A 26619-nucleotide genomic window follows, 5' to 3' on the forward strand; every position below is an offset into this window, starting at 1 on the left:
ATATATAGTCTACACTAGTTAATAAAATATTTGTCTCAATAAACCCAGCAATATTCTAACGTACCCATCACTAATTTGAATATTATGCCTTTTTCTAATATTATTAATTAGAAACTTCACCATAATATGTCCCCAAGTCATAACTCTTGACTCAGTCTTTTTTTTTATTTTAAATAAATCATTTTATTAAAAACATCTTGAAAATTTAATAAACTCGTTTCAAATTAAACCAAGACTAGTAAATCACCTAATGCATTTAAACTTAAAACTTAAGGAGTATTTGGTACGAGATCAACAAGAATAATTATTACTCTTTAATTTTTAACTCTTACTAATGTTATTTAGATACTTAAAAAAAAAAGGTTAACTTTTCACTTTATTAATGTTTATGCCTTTTTAAGATATTGAATATTAGCCTTGGGTGGCCTAAGTTAATAATTATTCTCCTTAAAAAAAGCTTACAAAGGTAACATTTAATTTCTATTTTTTAACTTTCTACTAAATACACCCTTAAAATTATAGAGAAAAGAATATATTTTTTTTTTAATATAAAAAAACTTGGAGCTCAAAATAAATGGTAGGACGTTAACATATAAAATAATTGTTCTATAGCTAAATTATTAATGTTAGATGTTAATATAAGTTAATTAAGATGCCTGTGATGGGCATTTGGGAAGACAAAAGATTAGTATTTTTTTTTTTTTAATTTTATTGTCATTTGTTCTCTTCCATTTTTCTTTCCCTAATGAGCAAATCAAACTTGACTCATGCATGCTTCCTCCCTGCAGGCAAAAACATCCTAATGTAGAGAGAAATAATTTAATTTAGTTAAGTACCTAATCATGTAGAGATGCAGATTCAAGATTTAAATTAAACAAATTTAATAATTTTTTATGTATTAAAAGGAACACAGATTAATGATATATAAATGATTTATTATTATGATGCTGAAATTAATCTCATCAAAATAAAACAATACTCGTCACAGAACATGACTTATTCAATCCAAGTTAGCCAGAGACATGGATGAAGATTGAATGGCAATTATCTCCAATTGTATAAGTATGTAATTTTTTTTACTTTACATGGAACATTAAAATCAAACAATATCGTTAAGTGATTCCTTAATTTGAATTAAAAGGGCCTTTTGAGGTCCTTGAAATCTGAAGAATCGATACACTCCAATCTCTGCCTATGAGAGTTGAACAACTTTAACAACTCAGTTGCCATCTCCTTTGTTCTTTCGCCACAACCAATCTGCAAGAGCAGCAAGAGCTTCTGAAAAGCGCCCACTTGAAGAGCCTCAAGAAGAACACCTCCTTCTTGCCTCTTTTCAGCCTTGCAAATCTTCCATAAAACGGAGACTGAGAACTCCGTTGCCGTGTCTGAAACTCTATGTATTTTCTTGACTAGAACTGGGACAGTTAAAGAATGATCATTCGCCTCTTCTCTCCCTTGATCACAGCTACAGATTCCGTCGAGAACGCCCAACGATTTCTCACATATGCTTCTTTCGCTATCTACGAGCATCTCTATCAGTAATGAGACCAAACCCATATCTACAAATTTGGCAATGGCCTTCACATTTGTAGGTGTTGTTGTGACCATGTGATAAATGGTCACTAGAGAAGCTTTTGTTGCTGTCGGGCAAATGGGTTCCTTAATCAGCTCAAATAATCCTTCTGTGGCTCCATCAATTGCTGATAAAACCTCCAGTTTATTTTGATCCGATGAAACAAGCTCTTTAAGCACCAAAACTGCGTTTCTTCTCCCAGATAAATTTCCATCCTTCAAGAACCAGACTAAACAATCCATGGAAGCAGCAGAGCCAAGGTAGCTCTTGGCCTCTCCATCAAGAGGGAACATTAGTGTCAAACTCGACAATATTTCCTCCAAAACCTCAGCATTTTCGCTGAAAGATTCTCTGGAGAACTCTTCAAAAGCAACTGATAACACACTTGCCGTCCCATTACCCATAAAACATCTCTTGTTTCTTTCACTTTCGTTCATTATAGTCTTGATCTTGGCCACCAAATTCCGGCACCCAATTTGATCCCGTCCTTTACAAGCCATTGTAATCTTGGTCTGAATCTCCAAAACCTCGACAGAACTTACAGGAATTCTAGGCGTAGGAATCCTTTCAATCCCATAAGACCTATTCTCCACGCACCAATTTTGTATCATTTGACGTATTGTATGATTCGGTATAGGCTCTAGACTCCTCAACACCTGGTTGGTAATGGGACAAGTAAAATTCCCAGACTCTATCCACTTCTCAATACTCTCACGATCGTAAGTAATCCCAGTCGACAAGGTCACCGGATCCTTCATTAAGTCCAAAGATATCGGGCAACGAAAATATTTTGGTATGGCAAGCTCCATATTGTCCCCGCAGTTTTCACCCTCCCGCTGCTGCTTCTCTGCACGGCGGGCCGCCCTCCGCCTCCTCCAGGTAGAGATCATGATGAAATGCAATAGTACTCAAGAAATAAAAGAAAGGGTCCGTCTCTTTTGTGTTGTTTGGTAATATTTTCTTGTCAGGAAGAAATATATGTAGAGAGAGGCTGAGTTTGCGCGCTGTGTCAAATGGACGCGGTTGTTCAATATTTGACCTTTGAAGAAGATGAGTTGGTTTTACAAATTGAAATTGGTATTGATCAAAACAGAATCAAAATTTGACTCTTGAAAATATTTTTAAAATAAAAACTTAATAATCCTTTAAGTATTATTATTATCGTTTCGCCTTTTTTTCCCCGCTTTCATACCTTACGCGTTCCAGATGCGCGAATACATGCGTTTTGGTGAACGCGGGATTTACTGGTTTATTTATTAATTCATTGCATGTCTGGATAAGAAAAGAAATTCACTATGAACTCTCTTTGTATTGCCCACACGTAAATTCTTGCATTTCATACATCCAAATACATTTTGATTTCATTTAATGCCATTATTTTTCCTCTTTATTTTTTATTCTATACAATAAAATTAATCATATCACATGTGAATTGCCCATTTTTAGTTGATGTTCATACATTTATAGGAGAATTTAAACACTTAGGACATCGAATGGAGCATTTTATATTTCATCATCAAATAATTATTACATATTTCAAGTGTTTTGTATATATTGGTAAATTATAAACCCACACTGTATATTATAAAAAAAAAATGCAGTTGTTCTTTAAATTTAAGAGTATATATTCACTATTTTGTGAGTGAATACGTGTATACATAAAAAATATTTAATAATTTATCATATATATAATAAACTTAATAAAGAGAGTTTACTTCAATTGCTCATGCAATAGTTAAATTAGCTTTTTTTTTTTAATTTTAATTTTAATTAATTTCTATTATTGGTGTAAAATTTTATTATAATTATTGATTACAGTAGATTTTACATAGATTGAAACTGTTCAGATGGAATAGGTGCCTTCCTTCATTGCTAGGCTTGTGGCCATTGATCTGTTACCTTCTTCGTTTTTTAAATATAAGTTTTTTTTTTTTTTAAAAAAAATTCAATAACTTTACTTAAAATGAAAAATCATTAAAAAGAAAATGAATAGTTACATATGGGAGTAGAACTGAGTAGAACTGAGTAGATTTCGGTTCAAATTGAAAATTCGAATCGAATCGAGTTAATTTGATTTAATTTGTTCAGTTTTAAAATTTAATCGGTTCGATTCAGTTTTACATTATTTTGGTTTGGTTCAGTTTTAAAGAGAAAAAAATTGATTAAACCAAACCAAATAGTAATTTATATGTTCAAATCGAACCGAATCAATTTTTGAATTGATTTATTTTTATGGAAAATTTATGAATTATATTTAATTATATATATAGTAATTGTTTAATTTTATTGATTAATGATTATTAGGTTCAAACCAAAGTTAAAATTAGACCAAATAACTTGAAAATCAAGTCTAAATTAAAAAATCAATCAAAAATCAAAACCGATCATTTTAAATAGAGTGGTTCAGTTCGATTCGATTTTTTACCCATTTCTATTCGGTTATATATAATTTGATTTTTATAATTTAATTCGGTTCGATTCGGTTCAATTCGAACCGAATGCTTACCCTATATGGGAGTTTATCAGATATTGGAAAAAAAAAATAAAGAATGAATCAAATTAAGAATGAAATTTCTAAATTGCAGGGTTAGCTGTTATTGACTAGAATTGAAATCAAACCAACCAATTTCATTATTAGATTTGACTTAACAAGTCGGCAAGAAAGCTGGGATGCTACCTACCTATTACGGTTTACAGAGATCAAGCAGAAATCGATTTGTGCCCGACAAGAAACTGGGCCTGTCTAATTTGGTCCTACAACACTGCTTTTGAAATGGGCCTATATATATATATATATATATATATATATATATATATATATATATATAATTTATATATGCAAATTATGTTCTAAAAATAATTTACAATTTATAATTTTAAATTCAAATTTTAATTTTTTAAACTATTTTTTGTACTAAAATAAATATTTAAAATTAAAATTTTAAAATAGTAAATTTATTTATATAAATAAAAAAATAGAATTTAATATATTAAAATTTTATAACAAAATAAATAAATTATATATATATATATATATATATATATATATTCAAACCAAATCAGAATGGCTTTACTTTATTTTATTTCTATCTCAATTTAATTCAGTTTGATTAGTATTTTTAAGAAATTTAATTTTTGAATTTAATTTGATTTAAATTCAAATCAAGCATTTGCCCACCCTGCTCTCTCTCTATATAATTGATTTTATTATAACTAATTAAACTATATAAAATAAATTATAAGTTACATAAAAAAATCTGTAATTTCACTATGTAAATTAATAATTAGTTATTAATAAATTCAAAAGTTAATTAAAATTAAAATTTTATTTTGACGATAAAAAAATGACTGCTAATAAGTAGATATTAGCGTCTGAATTCAATTTTTAAGAATTTGGCATGCATTATTGATCGAAATTTTAATTAATAGTTATTAAATATTTTATATTAATACAATATACTTTAAGTTAATAAAAGAAATAAGTTTGATATATTTTATATTATTTTAATACCATATATTGTGAAAAAATAATATAAAAAGTATTGGTATATTTCGTATAATAATTTTAAAACTCAAATGGTGATTAAATTCAATAATTATAGGAGAAATTATATAAAATTACATTTAAAAATAAAATTTAAATTAATTTAGAACTAAATAATAAAAATAAATACAACTTAAATTAAAATATGAAAAACTAAAATCAAATTAAAAAAATATTAAATAGCCGAAATAAAACTAAATTAAAATATAATTATATTTGATTCGATTTAAATTTTTAAAAATTAAAATTAAAATCAAATCTAATATGATAGGAATACCATATTCAAGAGTCTTAAAAGAAACCATCGAGCTAGAGGAATGAAAAGTAGAAAGTGAGCCTTTGTTTAATTTTGGAAATGTATAATGAAAATGAAATTAAAAAAAATAAAAAAGAAAAACACTATTTTTATTTATATTATTTAGTTAATTGTATAAGTGGATATAAATAATGAGTTTATAAAATTTATTTTAACATTTTACCATTTATATAATATTATGTTAGATTTAGTAAAGCTTAATGTAATGTATTTAATTATGTAATATAATTAAAATTATAATATAATTGTTATTATATTCCTATGTTTAATTATAAAATAAAAATATTATTATAATATAATGATGATTTTATTTTTAATATTTAATTTATTTATAGTATTAATAATCAATGGTAGTAGTTATAGCGATTGGTTGTCGAGTATTCATAGTAGTATTAATAGTAGCTAAGTAATGGTGGTGGTGGTGATAACGATAATAAAGTGGTGGTGGTAATGGCCGAGTGGTGATAGTGATTACGTGGTGATTATGGTATTCAAGTGAAAGTGGTGATGATAATAATGATAATAACAGAGTGGTAGTGATAGGAGTAGTGGTGACAATTATAGTACTAATAATAGTGTTGACTATAAATGAAAAAAGTTAAAAGTAATTTAGCCTATACATAATTTTTTATAGGTCAATTCTATAAAATATACCAAATGTTTAGATCAATTCACATTTATATCCATAAATTCAATCTGTATGCAAACTAGCCAAAATTTTAAGATTTTTCACAATTGTATACAATGGTAAAATTAAATTTAAAAAATTAATGATAAATTAAAATATAGTACCTAAAATTTTATTTGATTGACAAATAAAAATTTTAGATATAATCATGATTTAACTTAAACGTTTAGCATTTTTAGTCAATTAATTAAATTTTATATTTAAAATATATATATATGTTATATTTATTTTTAATTGAAATTTTATATTACAAAATATTTTTATTAATTAAGATTAACTAATTATCTTTTGAATCAAGCTAAATAAATCTATGTATCCAAATATAAAATGTAAAATAAATTCATACATTTTTTACAAAATAATTTTGAAAATAATATATAATTGAAAATAATATATCTCACATGGATTGTAGCATTTATTAAATAAAAAATATATTTTCTATATAGTTTACTTTAATTAACATATATGTTTTATTTAATAGATTCTACAATTTATAATAAATAAGGTTTAAATATTTTTTTTCACTAATTTTTTTTCTCTTTTTTCTTTTTTATTGCCATTGTGAATATAAGATTAGAATTGTAGAACTATGCACATTATTGCATTGAGGTTTTTTTTTTTTTTTTTTTTTCATCTTCTTCAATTAAAATTTAAACTCATTAATGGGCTTTTCAAAATTTAGTAAAAAATTAATAAAAAAATTTATATTTAAACTAAATTTATCATTAATTATAACATCCATTAAATGAAATATACATGTTAATTATAGTAAACTATATATAAAATATATATTTTATTTAATAAATGCTACAATTTACGTAAAATACATTCTTTTAAATTTTGTGTTATTTTCAAAAAAATTGTGGTGAAAACACTTCGTAAAAATATATAAATTTATTTTTACATTTTATATTTAGATATATAAATTATTTGACTTGATTTAAAAACAATAATGTTAATTTCAATTAATAAAATATTATTTAATATAAAATATATATTCCTTTTAATATAAAATTTAATTAATTAACTAAAAATACTAAATATTTACATTAAATCACGATTTTATCTATAACTTTTATTTATTAATCAAATAAAATTTTAAATATTATATTATAATTTATCATTAACTTTTCAAATTCAAATTCAATTTCACTCTTCCGAATAAAATTATGAAAAATCTTAAGAATTTAATTAATTTATACATAAATTAAAATTATGAATATAAATATAAATTAATATATAATGTAACATAATAATTTTGATAACGATATATACAAGGCATAAATGTATGTTTATAATTATAGCCTACATAAATTTTATTTTATTTTATTTTTTTCTTTTCACTCAAAATTAGAGTAAAATAATTTTTGAGATTTGATTTTTCCAATTGTCCCAAGTATTTTATTTTCCATCACTTCCCTCCTTGCAAACAAAGCTCGAGTGAAAGACGCCTTTCTCTTTCGTTTGGAACCTATGGGCTATGGATACCTTCATAGTTCTTCCATATCAATGCTTAGTTAGTTATTGAATACCAAATGTCTCTCCTTTCCATTGACTGTATATACGTTACATAAGAATATATGCACGAATGGAAAAGCGGAAACCTAAGCTTCCGCGTCCCTATTCCTGTGTCTATCCTTCGCTTCCTTTACGAGCTCTGCTGGATCATGGTAGATACCTCTTTAAATAAACGTTTTTGTTTTCCCTTTTGGCATTGGCGTTTTATTGGTTTGTGAAATTGTTTAGGTTAGGGGAGCATTGCCGTTTCAGAAGTGCTAAGTGGCATTAGATTCTATAGAGTTTTCGGATAGAGTGTCTGGTGAAGAGTTGGCCTCAAATTTTGTTGATATCAATACCCAAATGGCTCAGAATGTGAGTTATTGGATAGTGTGTCTTGATAGCAAAAAGAGTAATTGTTCTATAAATTAAGATGTTGAAAATAAGTTTTTTATATTACGTTGTGTTGATTGATTTTGCAACTTATAATGCCCCGAGAGTACTAGGCTCGCCTCACAAAGTTGGTTAGTATTGTTATTTAGAATAAAGCATTGATTTTTACAGATTTCTATTTTATGTAGTGCTATATGCTATTGGTGGTTTAATTATCTGTTTCAAATATTAGTAATGATTCCCACAATATGTACGAATATTGTTTCACTTAATGGAGGTTTAGCACTTCAAGTTGTGATGATTATATTAGCAAGAATGTAGTATCTCTTGTTCATAAGCCTTCTAAATTAAGTCTTTCTAAAATATGGAATTGCTAGAAAGTTATTATGTGAATTATGGGTGTGCAAATGGTTGGTTCGGTTTCGAACCGAACCGAACCAATAAAACCAAAAATCAAAAATAAAAAATTTTAAAAACCGAACAAAATTGATTAATAAGAGAAAATCGAACCGAATCGAACCAATAAATATCAGTTCGGTTTGATTTTAAACCGATCAAACCGAAATTTATAAAATTTCATATTTTTAACATTAAATCTAAATAATAAAACATAAAAACAAAAAAAAAATTAGAAATCAAAACTCAAAAATCTTAAGGTTCGGTTCGGTTCGATTCGGTTTGATTCGATTTTATTTGATTTTCTATATATAAATAATTTCGATTCGGTTTGATTTTTTTTATTTTTTATGAAAATAACTGAACAGATTAACCGAAATTATTAAAATTATAAACCGAACCGAACCGATTGAATTTTAAAACCGAACCGATTGAACCAAATTGAATCGGTTCGGTTCAATTCGGTTTTTCGGTTTAAACCGAAAACTGCTCTCCCCTAATGTAAATATATCAGTCTCATCAAATTCAATTTTTTATTTGGGTTGTATTAGTAATCTAGGCTGGGTCCCTTCCCTTCCTTACCATTCTTTTCTTTCCTTAGTTTTTTTTTTTTGGTATGGCCAAGCATGATTTCAAATCACGATCGTGGGTAACGGAAATAGGCTTGTAATGGCCATAACATACCGGTAACGGCTTGGCGCCATGCAAATTTTTTTGAAAAATTAGCGAAGTTCATAAAATGACTATATATTGGTAGATACAAGTAAAACTAAAATATAAAACTATATAATAAGCACAAATACATCAAATAAAGACATTAAATCTATCATGTTTAGACATCATTCGGAACAAACAATTTATAGGATGATCTTAGCTTAGCAAGCAATAAGGAAGAGATTTTGTAAACGAATTGAGAAATTTAGGTGAAAATTTAAGAGAACATGAGAGGTATAGCAACTTTGGAATAGAGAATATGCAGACCAAAAAAAGAGATGTAGCAGAGGAATAATTAAAGTAATGGCTATTATCATTACGTTCTTTAAGGAGAAAACTTGTTTACTCCTCACTTTTTCCTATATCTTTAAGAAGTGTGAAGCTTGGTGGCTTGGATGGTGATAATTTTTGTTTTTATAGTATTTTTGTTATTTCAGTGTCAACATGACATTTTTGTTCTTGTAGTCTTTCTATATCTATATATCAAACATGCATCTTTGTAGAAAATGTGTATGAAGAATGAACAACTTGTTTAATGTTGAATGATTGGAATAAGATTTTATGTTGCTACTCCTTTATTTTATTTTTGATTCACTAATGATTTTTTCCTTTTGAATATTGATGTGTGGTTATTGTTTAAAATTGAGCCCCATTTCATTCTTTGTAGGCAAAGTGGCTGGTGGAATCTATGTTGGTCCCATTGAGGAGGTGAGTACTCAGTTGTTTGAGAGAATTTTTCTATTGGAGTTCTGGTCATACTTGCTTGACCTCTTGATCATTATATGCTTGATGCTTTGCCATTATGCTGAATGAAAGGGAAAAGAAAGAATGTTTACAATGAACCTTTCTCACTTTGTAGGAGGAATTTCTTTGGGAGCCTGAAATCATTAAGATAAAAGGCTCTGGATTTGAAAGGGAAGGAGGTACTTTGATTTCAGATTTATAACTAATGTTAACTTTTGAGTGTCATTCTTACTGGATTCTTGTGCTGATTTCAAAAGTTTGAAAACTCCCTCTTGTGGTCTTTATTTAATTGATACCCCTATTTATCTCTGATGTCTGACTAAGATATTGTTTGGTTCACAATGTGGGGGTGATATGGATTGTAATATGATATTACCATGTTTGGTTTACGTAGTAATATAAAATTACCTAGAATATCGCATCATAGTCCAACTTCCATGGAAACCTCCATTCTCCCCAAAAGGAATGAGCATGGAGTTTAATGAGTGTAATCTCCAATATCTGGATGCTTAGCAATTGAATACTGTGGCAGGACAAACACTACCTTATATTATATTTTCTGAACAAAAATATCATTTCAAGAAGAATAATCACTAATGTTCATGTGTAATGCAATTTTTTCCCCTATTGAAGTGTAATATCTCCCAAAATTGTGTTGTTAAAATCTAACTGGATTCCTGTGTGACCTATTGACGAATACTTGTTTGGCTTTGACAAAAAGAAAGTGAATATAGAAAGGTTCATGATATTAGAAGAATGTGTATTTTTTTCCATAATAAGCAAAAGTAATGCAAATATTGCTTTAAAAAACATTTAACCACTTTGTACTTAAAGTTATAATAGTAATCTTACTTTAATACCTTTGTGATTCAAATGATGCATCCCTAATAATATTTTATTTTCAACAAAAAATTGTTAATAAATCATTTGTAGGAATCTTATAGCTATGCTTCACATTACCAGGATACCAAAAAGTACGTTGAAATTTGTGAATTAAATGCCTCCTAAGTATGGCATATTGGTCTGTTGATAGAATGAGAAATGCATGAATTTTAGAATAAATCACTAGGTGAACTAACACTACCTCTGCAGATTGAGCCTCACATTCTTGATGGTTTTGAGTGTTTTACCAGCGTCTCTAGCTAACTATGATTATGGGCTTTGGGTTTTTATTTGAAATCTTTGTAAAGCACTCCAAGGCTAGTTAATTGTGAGTGGTGATACTGTCTCTAAGAAAATATGAGTTTTGAGATATGGATGACGGAATCTTGTATCAAGTTCCTGAGTGATTGAACTTTGTTATGGTTAGTGCCTTGATATTGTTTCATGTTCAGCTTGTGGTGCTAAAGTTGTCTTTTTTAATGAATGTTATACTGTTACAATTGTAATTTGATGAAGTTAATATTTATGGTGATTCTTGTAACTCAATATAAATTGAGTGCATAGTCTTTAATAAGAGAGCCTGGTTCTAGAAGTGAGTGCTGGAGTTCATTATATTAAGGAGGAGCTGATGTAACAATATCATCTCTCTTTTTTTTTTTGAGCTTGATAATATACACAATGATGCATACGGCTTACTATCAAATTTGATTAAAATCCAATCCCTTCATGCAATTGGTATACTTTGATGTTGGTTTCCAGTTTGTGCAAACATTTGTCTTCTTTATCAGCAAACACTTGTCTTCTTTATCAGCAAATAAAATTTAACCTTGTCTGAGAAGAAAGTGAGGTTATGCCAAACTGGTATGATAACTTTTTCTGTTTGAAAATTTTCCTAGCTACTTGTAATAGATTTATTTTAATATGTGTGTGGCTGTGTGCTTATCTTTTTAACATCAGAATTTGTTTTCTTGCTGGAGATTATTGAATTTTCTCTTTTCCCATATAAAAATTGGGTGCTTTTGAGGCAAAGCTTACTTTTCTTCACATTTTTAGCCATAGATCTAGTATTATACAGCAACAACAATTAAGCCTTAACTCCAAACTAGTTGGGGCTAGCTTTATACTTAATATTATAATGTTAAATAAAAGCATTGTTAACTAAAGGCTTTTTTTCTGACTTGTAGCAGCCTATAAATGACTATACATCTAGAAAATAAGAACACAAAAGTTTTGAGAAATTTGGCCAAGTTTTTTAATTCCTTTTGTTTCCAAAAACCTGAGTAAACCTTAATCCTAGCCTAGTTAGGCTATATGGATCATTTTCTTCTGTTCTACCTGACTTAGGATTATATCTAAAAGGATTCCTATATTATGGTCTAAACATTTTCCTTACTATCTTGTCTAATTATTATGGAGATCTCTGATTAGAAATCTCTTTCTCTCTTCCCCCTTTCTCTCATCTCTTTTGTATCTTTTCATAGACATATACTTGCTTTAAATGTATCTTTTTGGTCTCTAAATTAGTTATTATATTTTTTTTCTCTAACTGAATTAGTTATTAGATTGCCGACTATTACTGTCATGGTGTAAGGTTTTTTAGTTAATTTATTATTGTTATTATTATTGTTATTATTATTTTCCCTATCTTGGAAGTAACACGTTGCAACATGTTAAATATCACTGCTTTTCATTTTTAATATTGTGCTGTAGTTGTGAACTCTATTATTGCATTTTTCCAAAAATGTTATATAGTTTACAAGGCATTTATAGTTCTGAAACTTTGTTCATTACGATTCTTATGTAATTTTATTTTGAACAGCACATTGATGTGACAGAACATTGTGATAGATGTTTTCATTGGCCATAAATAAAACATAAAATTGCATGTAACCAACAAAATTTAATTTTTCTGCAGGTTACCCTTTTTTTGTTGAGGTTATGAAGATACAAATGAAAATGCATCAGCAGCAACAATAGGCATCATTGAGGTTTTGAGTTGAGCTTCATTTTTTGCCCAACATGTCTTCTATCTTATTTCTTTCACTCTCTCCTCTGATTAATGCAACCTCTGCAGTCATTAATTGGGCATTTTGATCTCCACCCCAACCGTGTTTTTGATATCGTAAGTTGTCTTTTTATTCTTTTATAGTAATAATAATAATTATATTATTATTATTATTATTATTATTATTATTATTATTATTATTATTATTATTATTATTATTATTATTATTTACAGTTTAAGAGTTTTGATTATCCATGGTTAATTCCCGGTTGCCATTGTTCTAACAATCAGGTTTTAGAGTTTTTTGAACTTCAGCCTGACAACACTATCTTTTTGGGTTTGATTCCTATCTTTCCTAAGGTGTGCTAAATTATAGTTAAGGACATTGGCATCTATATTTGGTTTATATTCAAATTATAACAAACCATTCGTTTGCTGACACTTTTATTTTATTTTCAGTCTCATGCATCACAAATTCTTGGTTTTAAGTTTCAATATTATCAGAGAATTGAAGTATATAGTCCTGTACCATTTGGGCTCTATAAGCTTACTGCTTTGTTGGTGAAGGAGGAATTCATTGATCTTGATAGCATGTGAGTGGTCTTCTCAAGCTATTTTGTCTTGTTGCATAGTGATTATTTTTATTGCTTAGAGTTACATACTTCAATTTCTTTTATATTTTTTTCATTTGAGGTTTGAAGAACTTTTAATTGTTAGCAATGCTTTAACTGAGCTGATAGCTTCATGATGTGAACATGCAGTTTAGGTGGATTGAAGGTGTGAAATTCTTAATTTGCTGTGATTGTGAATTAAGAACTCATATGTATGTTATCTATCTTAACGAACTGCACCAGACTTTGAAATTAGAATTCAGTTTCATATGGTGACAAAATATTCTATTATTGCATTGTAATATGAAGATTTGCAATGTTAACTTGGTTGACATGGTGTTATGTTGGCTTGTATTGATATTGATGCTATCTTATTGTTTTAATTAAAGGGACTTCTGTAGTTACTAATACTATCTGTTCCAGACAAAATGTGCCATATGTGTTCATGAATGCTACCATCTAATAGTAATTTGAAATATTTATATGGCTATTACTTGCCACTAGGTGTTGACAATGGTGTTATTGTGACCCTATCACCCTGTTATTGCATTTAAAATGGTGAAAGTATCAAAGAAGTCAAGGGCAGTTTGAATATGAAAAGAGTGATAACCAATAATTTAAAATCTTAAAGGCTGAAATTGCATCAGTGAGTATAGAGAGAGTCTTTACTAAAAAGCTACTCCTACCTTTTTTTAACAAGTTACATTGATAAAAGAATAATTTATTGATGGAAGACTAAGAAGTACTAGGTACAGATAAGAGAATGAAGTGTCCTTTTTTGAATAAATTATCGATAAATAGATGAAAAGAAAAGGTCAACATAGTAAAGCTCTACAAATCTAGTGAGATACTAGGGAATAACTTACTGAAAACTCTTAAAGCAGAACTCCACTATGTGCATTGACCTAATTGCTACCAGTGGTGATTGCTAATACTAGAATAACATAAGAGGAGCTGGCACTCTTGTACCGTGAAAGGAGAATTATAGTTTAGGGTTTAAAGTACAGGGTAGAAATTTAAGGGTATTTTTGGTCAATAAAGTTATGCTTATTATGGTCTGTGTGGACAGCCAAGTGGCTATGGTAATAGCTTCACCTTTAAGAATTATATATGCACAGTTATTTACTTGATTTGTTGATCCCCCCACCCCAAAATTTTCTCTCTGCTTTTATTTATCCTGATAAAAAATTCATATTTGTGTTAGATATGCTCATCTACTTCCTAGGGATGATGAGGCTTTTGAGCATCATAAGGCATTTTCATCCAAGCAATTGGACGAGGTATATTCTTATAATGGTATACTTGCTATAATTATTTTTGGCCCTTGATAGAGTTCAGTTTGTGTATATATATAACGTAAGTTTTTCTTTACTTTTCCTGGTTTTCAGAAGTGATTTTACTGTCTACTTTCAGTATTATGCTTATAGACTTTGCTTCTAGGGAAATTGACCGTACAAGGGTAACCTAAAAAATAATATACTGAAATGGGTTAGAATGTTAGATAATTACGGGAGGGGGGTGAGGGAACACATAAACGTTGATAAAAATAGCGTCCCAACAGAAAAAAATGCTATTTAAAATAGCGTCTCAAAGAAAATACTATTCAAAATAGCGTCCTGACGTGAAAACGCTATTCAAAATAGCGTTTTCACGTCAAAACGCTATTTTGAATAGTGTCCCTACAATCTGCAGCAACACGCTACTGATACTAGCGTCCCAGCGAGCAAAACGCTACTTATAGTAGCGTCCCAGTGCCGCTCTCTGCCATGCAACCCATGCAGCTGCTAACCCAAAAACACGCTAATATGATTAGCGTCCCAAGTACCACAATTTTTATATTTTATTTTATTTATTTAATTGATTTTATAAAATATATTAAATTTATAATATTTTGATCATTTAATTTTATTTATTTATTATATTTTATAAAATATATTAAATTTACATATGTTAGTTGTATACATTGATTTTTTTTAAAGTTTGTTTTATGTTTTAGTAGTAGTAATATTTATTTAATATTATATATTTGTGAAATTAATTTTATTTATATATTGTAAATAGAATATAATTGTACGGTTTAAAAAATATTTATATTCAAAAAATTAATGTTATATTTTTGTAAAAAAAATTTATTAATCATAAAAATATTTCTTAATTTATAAATTAAAAATATAAATGTATAATATTTGAAATAGTATATTTTATACATCTTAATGGGAATTTTTTTGTTTCTAATATTTAGAACATAGTAGATTGATAAATTTAAAATTATGTTAGTTATAAACGTTAAAAGTTATTAAAGTATAACTAATATTAATTTTTATTCTTATTATAATTATGGATAATATATTTTCTTCATAGCAGTTAATAAATGTAATTACTTTATTAGTTTTAATTACTTTATTATTTTCAAATTAATTAAATATATATATATATATATATATATATATATATATATATAATGTTTACTAACATGTCATACGAGCAATTGGCTTAAAGCAAGATATAAATTAAGACAATTATTCATAATTATTATACAAATAAAAATAAATATTTAAATTAGTCATGTGCCACAACCAGGTCTTCGAATATGTCATCTCGGTCGAAGAACTCGATGTTGTCCCCCTTCTTGCTGCTCTTCTGGATCATCTTGTGCATCTTGGGGTTGGCCAGGTTGCCCTTGTTGTTGTCCTGATGATTCCTCCCCTGCAGTATAATGCATAGCACCTTGTTCATGGTGTCCAAATAGACCTGCACCAGATGGAATATGGCCTAAGGCACCAGACTGATATAGTGCATAGTATTGATCTGAACCATATCTGCCAAATTGACTCGAAGCATATTGTGATGGCCCAATGCTAGATGGTCTGCCAAATGGAGCAAATAAGCTACTCATTGGTCTTTGTGGCTGCTGACTCTCAGTGAAGTCAAATGTGCTTCTGCTTTGCACATGAGAATGATATGACATCCATGGTGTTGATGGGCCAGGTATTGATGGGGTAGGCATCCAACCAGTATAATGTGGGGGGATAGTTTCTGAATATGGTTGGAATACTGTGGATGGATTAGGATGAGATGGTGCAGGAGCTAAGGGAACAGGACCAGGTGCTGATGCCATGCAGAAAGGGTGAAATGCGATAGGTGGGGGCATAACATCATCAGGTGGAGAGGATTGACGCATTGGATGTTGACGACGTCGAGGAGGACGTGATTGACGTCGTGCTGGTCTATGTGAGGGCCCAGGTTAGTTGATGGGTTGGTCCTCTTCCAATTCATCATTAAAAGTTGCTGCTTGAGGTGCAGACTGAGGAGGTGGCATTTGGCAAAGCCTACTTTCTTGTTCCAGAGCAATCATCATTTTCCTTAATGTACGCTTAACTTCTGCCACGTTTTGTGTTGATGGATTTTGTAATTTTATCAAACAATCCTCAATTGCGTCCTCTTGTAAAAATAAAAAATATATACATAACGTTACATTTTAGGTTAAAAAAGACAAAATTATTATTATAAGTATTTAATAATGAAAAAAATACATGTTGTTAATCATTACCATACAACCAATAGCAGCTCCACTTATTGAGATCCAACGTCTAGCAGCTCGACGGTACCACTCCATATATTCAGAATGATAGTGGAGTGGTTGTCCCATTTGTTGCCCTTGAACAATATATTGTTCTCGCCTATTCCAACGATTAATATATGTTGCATGGTGGTGTGCCCAATTACTCTCACTGAGTCGGAGAGTAATATCGTGCAACTCATCTGTTTGCATAAGTGGTGCTGGAATAGGCTGGGCCAAACCAAACTGCCTCATCACTCTGTCAGGTTGGTGCTATTCAATAATATGAAAGCAAATTAATGGCACCACTGTCTTCTAACTGGGATGACCTTGGATACACATGTCTGGCAACTCATCCAATAATTCCTCGCTATATGGTTTCCATGTGATCTGCAAGTGAATATTAGCAAAACATGAAGTGATTATAAATGTACGGAAAAATATAACATATTATTTTTTGTCAGATTTATGGAATTTTGACTTATGTATGGAATTTTATGTCATATTATTACATCTTCAGATCGTATCCAGTCAAGGTTATACCAAATTTGTGGCAGTACATGGGTTGTTACTTCAGTGATTTGTCGAGCTCTACTCCACTTGTTAGTTGATAAGAAAATTAAAAATATAATATAATAAAAGGCAATTTATTCATTGCTTAATGGATAAAAATATAAATTTAATGACATACCTAGCACCTAGAGGTGCATCATGAGGTGCTGATGGATCCCTTGTTGATGGAGAGATTATTTTAAATCTCTCCCAAGCCCAGATCTGCAAAATGAATAGTGGTCCTGAAATCTCCTTTGTTTCAGTAACAGCAACATGGCATAGCTCACGATAAAGGAAGGCTAAGCAAGCTCCGCCCCAACTGTATGTCGCAGCTTCCCTCAAGTCTTCTAAAAGGGGTAGAAACATCAAGTTGACACGTGAGTTTGTCTTGTCGGGAAATATCGAACCAATGAGTCGTAATATGAATGCTCTTGCATGCCATAATACGGTTAAATCATCAGCCAGATGTGGAATATCTCCAAACTCATCAGAGCCACAATAATTTTAGTGTATGTCCTCGGACCATTTCTGGGGGTGGTCTAGCTTCCAATAATGTCTCACAAACTTCTGGCCAGTTGGCCCGTGACATTCCAGTTACAGCAGACCCATGTACTAGCAAACCGGAAATAATGCTGACATCCTGAAGAGTGATTGTGCACTCACCAATTGGCATCATAAACGTATGGGTTTCCGGTCGCCATCGCTCTACTACTAACTCATTATGATGACCACCATCCTCATTCATGTCCCAGTCATCACTATTAATCCATTCTTCATCAGACTCCGCATCATCCTCATCATCATCGGGATAATAATCATTGCTAGCGGATTCAAAATCATCCGTACACTTAAGTGCTTCAGTGTAACAACTATTTGATAGGCCCGCTTCATCAACAACATTTGCAAATGGTCGAAAAATGTCAATATATAATTCAATCGATGACATACCTCCAATTTTATTAATGAAATTAAACATAATATTCACATTGTCATCGTTTGCCAAACCCATGCAATCCCATTTAAATGAGCCATTTTTTTCAATGGGTTGTCTGAATAAGATTTTCGATATAAATTCATGTCCACCTTTAAGATTAATTCCACGGACAATTTTCATTCCTAAAGTACCAAAATCCATACGTTTACCAACAGTAATGACAGTTGATGAACCCCCATAATATTCATAGCCTTCATCATCTATAATGATTTCTCCATCCCAATATAAAGTAGCAAAAGTTGGAATTGACATTTCTGATAAAATACAAATCGCAACAACTATCAGCATAAACGGTCTGGTTGACAATAGATCATTATATTTTACTTAATAAAGAAATTATTTTCAACAACATTTTACATTACTAATTTTTCTATTTTTTTAATTTTAATTAATAAAATAAATTCATATTTTATTTCTAATAATTACATTTTAATTAAATATGCAATGATTTTGACAAATTTTTATGTTACTATTGTTTTCACTTTTTAATCATATTTTAATAATATTAATTTTTTTAATAATTACATTTTAATTGTTATATTGAATTTCGCCAATTTTTTTTTATCTTACTATTTTTTATTTCTTTAATATTATCTAAATAATATAATTTTATAATTTATTTTTATTAATTACATTTTAATTAAAATGCTTCTTATTTTTGGCAATTTTTTATATTACTAATTTTTCATTTTTTTATAATATTTTATATAAATTTATATTATATTTTTATTATATCCTTTTCTATAATATATTATGAACTCAATTTTCTATTAATAAAGAAATTATTTTCAACAACATTTTACATTACTAATTTTTCTATTTTTTTAATTTTAATTAATAAAATAAATTAATATTTTATTTCTAATAATTACATTTTAATTAAATATGCAATGATTTCGACAAATTTTTATGTTACTATTGTTTTCAATTTTTAATCATATTTTAATAATATTAATTTTTTTTAATAATTACATTTTAATTGTTATATTGAGTTTTGTCAATTTTTTTTATTTTACTATTTTTTATTTCTTTAATATTATCTAAATAATATAATTTATTTTTATTAATTATATTTTAATTAAAATGCTATTTATTTTTTTTGGCAATTTTTTATATTACTAATTTTTCATTTTTTAATAATATTTTATATAAATTTATATTTTATTTTTATTACATCCTTTTCTATAATATATTATGAATTCAATTTTCTATTAATTTTTCCCTTTCTTCTATAGCTTTTACTAATTTTTAAAAACTTAAACTATTATTTTACTTTATACTAATATTCTCTGTTCAACTTATTAAACTATTATATGTTGTGATACAAAAATTATATGACTTAATATAAAATTTATTTTGTAACATAATTTACATTTATAATTTTTATTTTCTCTTTCCTAACATTTTCTTAATACTACAAATTTATATTATTTTTTCTTTACCTTCTTTACTATTATATACTAAAAATATAATTTCTTGTATTATTTTTCCCAATAACTTTTACTCATTTTATCAGTATTATGCTATTACTATATATATATCAACTTGCTCACAAACATACCAATATGCATGCATAAAAAAATATATATATTATTTTAAGAATAATAATTACATTAACACTCAAGCATTTTATATATTGCATGTTAAAAATTGTCACGAAAATTTATTTCTTAAGTGATGCTTACAAAAATATCAACTTGCTCACCAAAAGTTTCTCACAAACATGCACAAAAAAAAAAAAATTACATTATTTTCAGAATAATAAACATTATTATTACCTAAGCATTTCATATATTACATGTTAAAAATTATTAAACAATCAAAATACATACCTGAATATAATTTTTTTTCAAGTTTCTTCTTTCTTTCTTTGTGATCTACCACTACAACTGCACCTGTCACCTCTCCTTCTTGCTCCACCCGACTGTAAGCTGCTCCACCAAAATGAGACAATGGATGAGAAATGAACAAGCGTTTTGAGGGCTTGAGGGCTGTAAGCTGCTTCTTAGAAAAAATTACGTAATGGATGCCGTAAATGAGAGCGCAGGGAGAGAGAGCAGGGGTAGATATGGGGGGTGGGATGAACATAGGAGGCTAATAAAAATTGAGTCCTGCTTCACTGGAGATGGGACTTCGGCTATCTGCAGATTGGACTTGGGACGAGACTGGAGATGCGCCACGCCACGACCACAAGATGCTAATTATATTAGCTTCCGGAGCTACAAGATGCTAATATAATTAGCATCCGGAGCTACAGTTGCACACACAAGACACTAATAAAACTAGCGTCCCGCGTCCTGTTATAGATGGGACGTAATATTCCATCTGCAGGTGTGCGTGATCTGCAGGTGTGCGTGCAGGTTCTTGCAGCGGTGGCGTGTGAGGCATCAGGACGCTATTCAAAATAGCGTCTCAACTTCGGATGCTAATATGAATAGCGTCTGGAGTTCAGACGCTATTTTGAATAGCGTCTGGAGTTCGGACGCTATTTTGAATAGTGTCCCAAGCGCTGACCACTGACACCCGCCCCCTCTTCGTAATTTTTGGAGTTGTTAGCCCATTTCAGTATTTTTTGTTTCTGAGTTACCCTAATACGGTCATTCACCCTTGCTTCTATGGGTTTTCCTATTCCATTTCTGCAGCCTAACAAGACTGGAAAAATAAATCTGGCTGCTACTGGAAAGGACCTCATGGATGATGATAAACAACGAGACGTGGCAATCGAGCTTTTTGCTGCTTTTGACATGGAAACTGAGGCTGTTGCTGAAAGGTCCTCAGAGCTCGAAAGCAGTCAAACTTTGGGCTTGCTTGCGGGCTTTCTTTTAGTAGATGACTGGTAGGTTTACTGCTAAAACTTGTATTTTTTGGAATGGCTAAGAAAATCTCTTTTGCTTTTGCTTTTGCTTTTGCTTTTGCTTTTGCTTGTGGTTTATGATCAATTTGCAGTATGCACACAGTTTCTGTTTTCTTCTCCACAGTATCAGCTTTGCGCATTTGAATTGGATCAATTTGAGTCATTAGCTATGGTGGTTCTAATTAAATATTAATAATCACTGGTCTTTTTTCTTTTGTCACCATTTGGCTTCAATTTTTAGAAGATTTGTACAATCACTTTGATACCTAAATACAACAAGGATGGTAGTAAGGAATTTATATCACATGTTACTTATTTAACTTGTTCTTTTCAGGTTGCCCATTTATTGTAATTTGGAGTCTTTGTTTAATTTTTGTTAAAGTTTCTTGTGGCTCTCTAAAGCTATGTATGCTTTCACTCAATTCAATTGCTATTCACACATCATCAGAGGACCTTTTTGTCAGTTTAAAAATGCTACCAAGTTAATTTATTGACCTACAGTCATTGATCTATAAATACATAATGCATGATAAATGTTTTGTTTCTTATTAATGGTTCGTGGGAATTCTGCCCTTTTTCACCTAAGGAATGTTGGAATGATTCATTGTGTTTTTTTCTTTTTCATTATTCCTTGTGCAATGGTTTCCTTTGTTATTTACTTATAATTTATTTATGGATATAGGTCTATAGTCTATACATATATGTTTTATGAATGTTATTTTATCATGCATAGTTGTACCCTTTACCCCAAAGGAATGCTTGAATATTCTATCATTGCTTGCTTTTTTTAAAAAAAAATTTTACATGTAAATATTTTTCCTCATGCAGAACTTTGTAGCCCTATTTAATTAAGATTGGTAGTTTATTTATGTGTTATTGTGCTTTATTTGACATCTCTTTTCTCAGGTATCATGCTCACATCCTGTTTGATCATCTCTCTTCATCAAATTTAGTGGCACGCATTCAAATATGCGGTGCATTGTTTAGGTAAATTGACTGCACACCAAGATTGGCGTGTGGACCTGAGAAATGATTTTTTGGACTAGAATTCTTTTTAACCCATTATTAGCACCACTAGATGTGTGCATTAACTTTTTTGATAACTCTGTCATGCTTATGTTCAGGCCTGTTGCAAAGTCAGTCTCAGCAGCATATGATATCATTCGTCAAATGCATCTCCAAAATTTTGGGTCTTCTTCAAGAACTGGCATTGATTCTAAGGACACAATTAGTTCTCTTGGCCATAAGTCATTCGTTAATCTTCCCCAAGAGCTTTTTCAGATGCTTGTGACTATTGGACCTTATCTTTACCGTGATATAATATTGCAGCAGAAGGTACATATTTTCTTATATTCATTAAAATCTTTACCGTGAATGGTCAGATGTTCAGTTAGCTGCTTCCTCAGCTACCGCAGCAAGAACATCAAGATCAGTGGAGAATCAAAAGCAAATGGAAGAATCAGCAAATAGAATACCAGTTAAAATCACAGGCAGAGCTGCCTCAAAGAACTCTACAGAATCTGAGGTATTTTATTTTATGAAATGCGTAATTTGTTATGTATGGATGTGCTTCATAATTGTTATTGGTATCTCTGTGTTTGGGTGAAATCACTTGCCATTAGATTGGCATGTATAGAAAATAAGAGCCATATGATTTTAAGTTATTCACCATTGATTACTGCAACAGAGGAATCATCATGGTTAAACATGTGGTGAAGGGTGCCTACTTAAATTACCTGTTTATTTCTGTCATTTATCAATTTGTTAATTTTCTGTGTCTTAACTATCATGTTTACATTGTCTTCCAAAAAAAAAAAAAAAAAAACAAACTGTCATGTTTGCATTCTTAACTAGTAGACATGTTTATAAATGCACACCAATCTTTTGTCTCTCCCCATGGTGTCACCAGCTTTCGCACTGGGGATCCTGCACATCATTGAGCTGCCAACTCAATAAACATCCAAAGAAAATAAATTAGGGACTAAAATAAAAAGGAAATGGGACTCACCACCAATTGTTATGCTGGTGCCATTGGATCACTTAAAATTACTAGTCTGTGTTATCAAAGATGGGTCCATGGTTTAAATTTTGTTGGATCTTTTCTTGATGAAGTAGCATGAATGGTGTAATGCATACTATGTCCAGCCTTTCAGTTAGTAGAAAGAATATTTAAGGGGTGTAATCAGTATCAGGCCTTAGTCCTAATTTCTCAACTTACGGAGTGTTGCACTTCTGTTAATCATTGTAGATAGGAAGAGGTAAGGATGCCGTTATTGGCTAGAAAAACAAAAATTGATCAATTATCATATAGTTATTAGATGGCTTTATCTGCATTAATCATTTATCTGTTTATTTTTGTAAATTCTTTTATTTCCTTGATCTACAATCTAACTATATTTGTTTAAAATGTGGAAGGATTTATTATGTTCTATTTTTTGTTCATGTTGTTATTATAATTTTATTCTTTATTTGTTGGGCAGGTGAAAGCTTCAGCAAAACAGTCAATACCTTCTGGATCAATTAAAACACCTAAACAAGCTCTTGCAAAAGAAGACTCCAAATCTGGAAAGCAGTGGGCAGAACTCCTAGCACTTCTTCCGGTGATAAAGATATCCCTTCTTATTTGTTAGAAGGAAGGCAAGGAAATGTTCCTAATAATTCTTCTGCAATCACATCTAATGGTAATGCAGTTTCCACACCAGCAAGAGGCTTGACATCATCTGCAAGAAACTCTGATGGTCATGGTGGTAAATTAAAGGTGGATAGTGGAGCTGCCAAATCTGTGGTAAAAGATTATGTTACTAAAGGTGGTGATATTCAAAAGCAGCCTCCTAGACTTATTCACTCTCCCAGGCATGATAGTTCTCTTGTGGCAACAAAGTATAGTGATAAGCTGCAAAGGAGAACAAGTCCTGCAGAAGATCCCGACAGATTAAGCAAACGCTGGAAAGTTGATAGTGAATTGAGAGATTTGGAGGGTGAAGTTCGCTTCTCCGATAGGGAGAGCTCCATGGATGCTCGATTAGTGGATCTTGACAAGATAGGAACTGATGAACAAAGTATGCATAGAAGCACATATAAACTTATGGATAGATTAAAAGATAAAGGCAATGAGAGATATGACAAGTAATATGGTGAAAGATCAGAGCATCCTGATAAGTCTCGTGGAGATGATATTTTATTGGAAAGATCAACAGAGAGGTCAATGGAAAGATATGGAAGAGAGCGTTCGGTAGAGAGAGGGCAGGAGAGAGGTGCTGATAGGAATTTTGACAGGCCCTCTGACAAAGCTAAAGATGAACGAAATAAGGATGACCGAAGCAAGCTGCGGTATGGTGACACGTCCATGGTAAAATCTCATGATGACGACCGATTTTATGGGAAAAACTTGCCACCTCCACCACCCTTGCCTCTTCATGTGGTTCACCAATCTGTTAATTCTGGTAGACGAGATGAAGATGCTGATGGAAGTTTTGGAACTACCAGGCATACTCAGAGGCTTTCTCCTAGGCATGAGGAGAAAGAAAGGTGACTCTCAGAAGAAATCTTTGGTTTCACAACATGATGCAAAGCATAGGAGAGAAGATGATTGTCAAGAGAGAAAGCGAGGAGCGAGAGGGACTGTCAATGAAGGTTTGTATTAGGTGTTTAACTATTTATTCTATTTTCATCTAGGATTATTTGATGGGATTTGGCGACACCCAGAAATGGACTGCATTTGACACAGTTTCACTTTTCATTCCTCCCTCTTCTTGTGGGGTGGGGTAACTGTAATTTGGTTGCTTGCTGGATTGCATTGGCTTAAATTGGGTTGGTGTTAAGCCCATTATGAATTAATATGTGTTGATGTTTATGGCTCCTTTGTTCTTGTTTTTGGTTTATAAGTAGCCTAAAAGTAGACAACGATGCATGGAATTTGAACAATGTATAGCTTGGCTTGTTTAATAAATGAGCGGAGCTTGAGCCTAGATGACAAAGCGTGCTAAGATGCTAACTTTTTTTTTCACTTTTTTACTGCACTTAGAAGACTGAAGGTTTTTGCTTATCTTGGGAATGATACTGGTGGAGGAGAGAGAAAGATAAAGGGAGAGGGAGAGGGAGAGGGAGAGGGAGAGAGAGAAAGTGAACCTTTTGAACGAGGAAATGGATATTAGTGCCGCCTCTAAGAGAAGTAAACTTAAAAGAGAGCAGTTATCATTGGGGGAAGTTGATGAGTATTCTCCGCTTGCTCCACCACCTCCACCTCTTCCTATTGGTATGTCACAATCTTATGATAGGAGAGATAGGGAAGATAGAAAAGAAGCCATGATCCAGTGTGCAGGTTACTTCTATGAACCTCCAATGAGGATTCATGGTAAAGAAGCAGCCAACAAGATGACTCGTCATGATGCAGATCTGTATCCTTGAATCTCACTCTTAAGAATGCATTCATGATTTATGCGTATGCACCATATTTAAGAATACACAAGCATATTCTGTTAAACTATGCTCAAGCTGTTCTTATGATGGCTATCTTCCTATGAAAATCTAATTTTTGTTGTCTTCAAAAAGATCCAAGTAGTACTTGGTCTTGACCTGGACCCATTTGGACAATTGCCCTAAAAACTGGGCCATGGCTGGACTTGGCTTGAACATGTGGCCTCAGATCTGATTCTGATTAGCCTTGATATGCGATTGTTGACATTGATCTTTAATGGACAGTGTGTGTATATATATATATATATATATATATATATATATATATATATTGTCAGCTCATGAAATTTATGTTAGGCTTGATTATATTTTTGAAGTGTATTAATTACCTGATATTTCCAGTCCTTAATCCGGTTATAGGATGTATGACCGGGAATGGGATGATGACAAGAGGCAAAGAGCAGAACAAAAGGGAAGGCACAGGAAGTAGTGTGCTGGAAACAGACCAAGACTATGCGATTGGTTGAGTTCCCGTTAGCACTTACATTTCCTGTTAAATTGTACCAGACTAGCTGTGATGGCACATGATTTTAGTAGTTCTTGTATGAAAGTTTATTAACTGATATTGATCAACACCATTTCTGTGCGATCCTGTATATTCTGAGCACTGTAGACTGTAGAGTAGTTTTATCTTATTTTATGTTTCTCTCCTATTCTATACCAAGTGTAAATAAAAAAAAATTTTGAGAAACATTTTAAATCAATTACAATTTCACTCTCAATGGTACGAGGGCTAGTGTTTTGCTGCTTACGGATTGATCATATCAATGTTTCATTAAATCAAAGGTTATGTAAAAATGGCATTGTCCACTGGGAATCAT

At 30.6% G+C, this 26619-nt stretch overlaps 1 protein-coding gene and 1 pseudogene across 1 annotated transcript; one reads left to right on the forward strand and one right to left on the reverse strand.

Moving 5' to 3' along the window:
- Positions 1–1033: 1033 nt before the first annotated feature.
- LOC110633165 (U-box domain-containing protein 21) lies at positions 1034–2539 on the reverse strand. The gene has a single exon (XM_021781678.2). It carries the CDS (start codon positions 2461–2463, stop codon positions 1135–1137), a length of 1329 nt encoding a protein of 442 aa, XP_021637370.2. The 5' UTR covers positions 2464–2539; the 3' UTR covers positions 1034–1134.
- A 5117-nt stretch (positions 2540–7656) lies between these two features.
- LOC110632065 (THO complex subunit 2-like) lies at positions 7657–26457 on the forward strand (annotated as a pseudogene).
- The last annotated feature ends 162 nt before the right edge of the window (positions 26458–26619 follow it).

The sequence above is a fragment of the Hevea brasiliensis genome, chromosome 15 (assembly GCF_030052815.1).
Source record: "Hevea brasiliensis isolate MT/VB/25A 57/8 chromosome 15, ASM3005281v1, whole genome shotgun sequence".
NCBI classification, from domain to species: domain Eukaryota; kingdom Viridiplantae; phylum Streptophyta; class Magnoliopsida; order Malpighiales; family Euphorbiaceae; genus Hevea; species Hevea brasiliensis.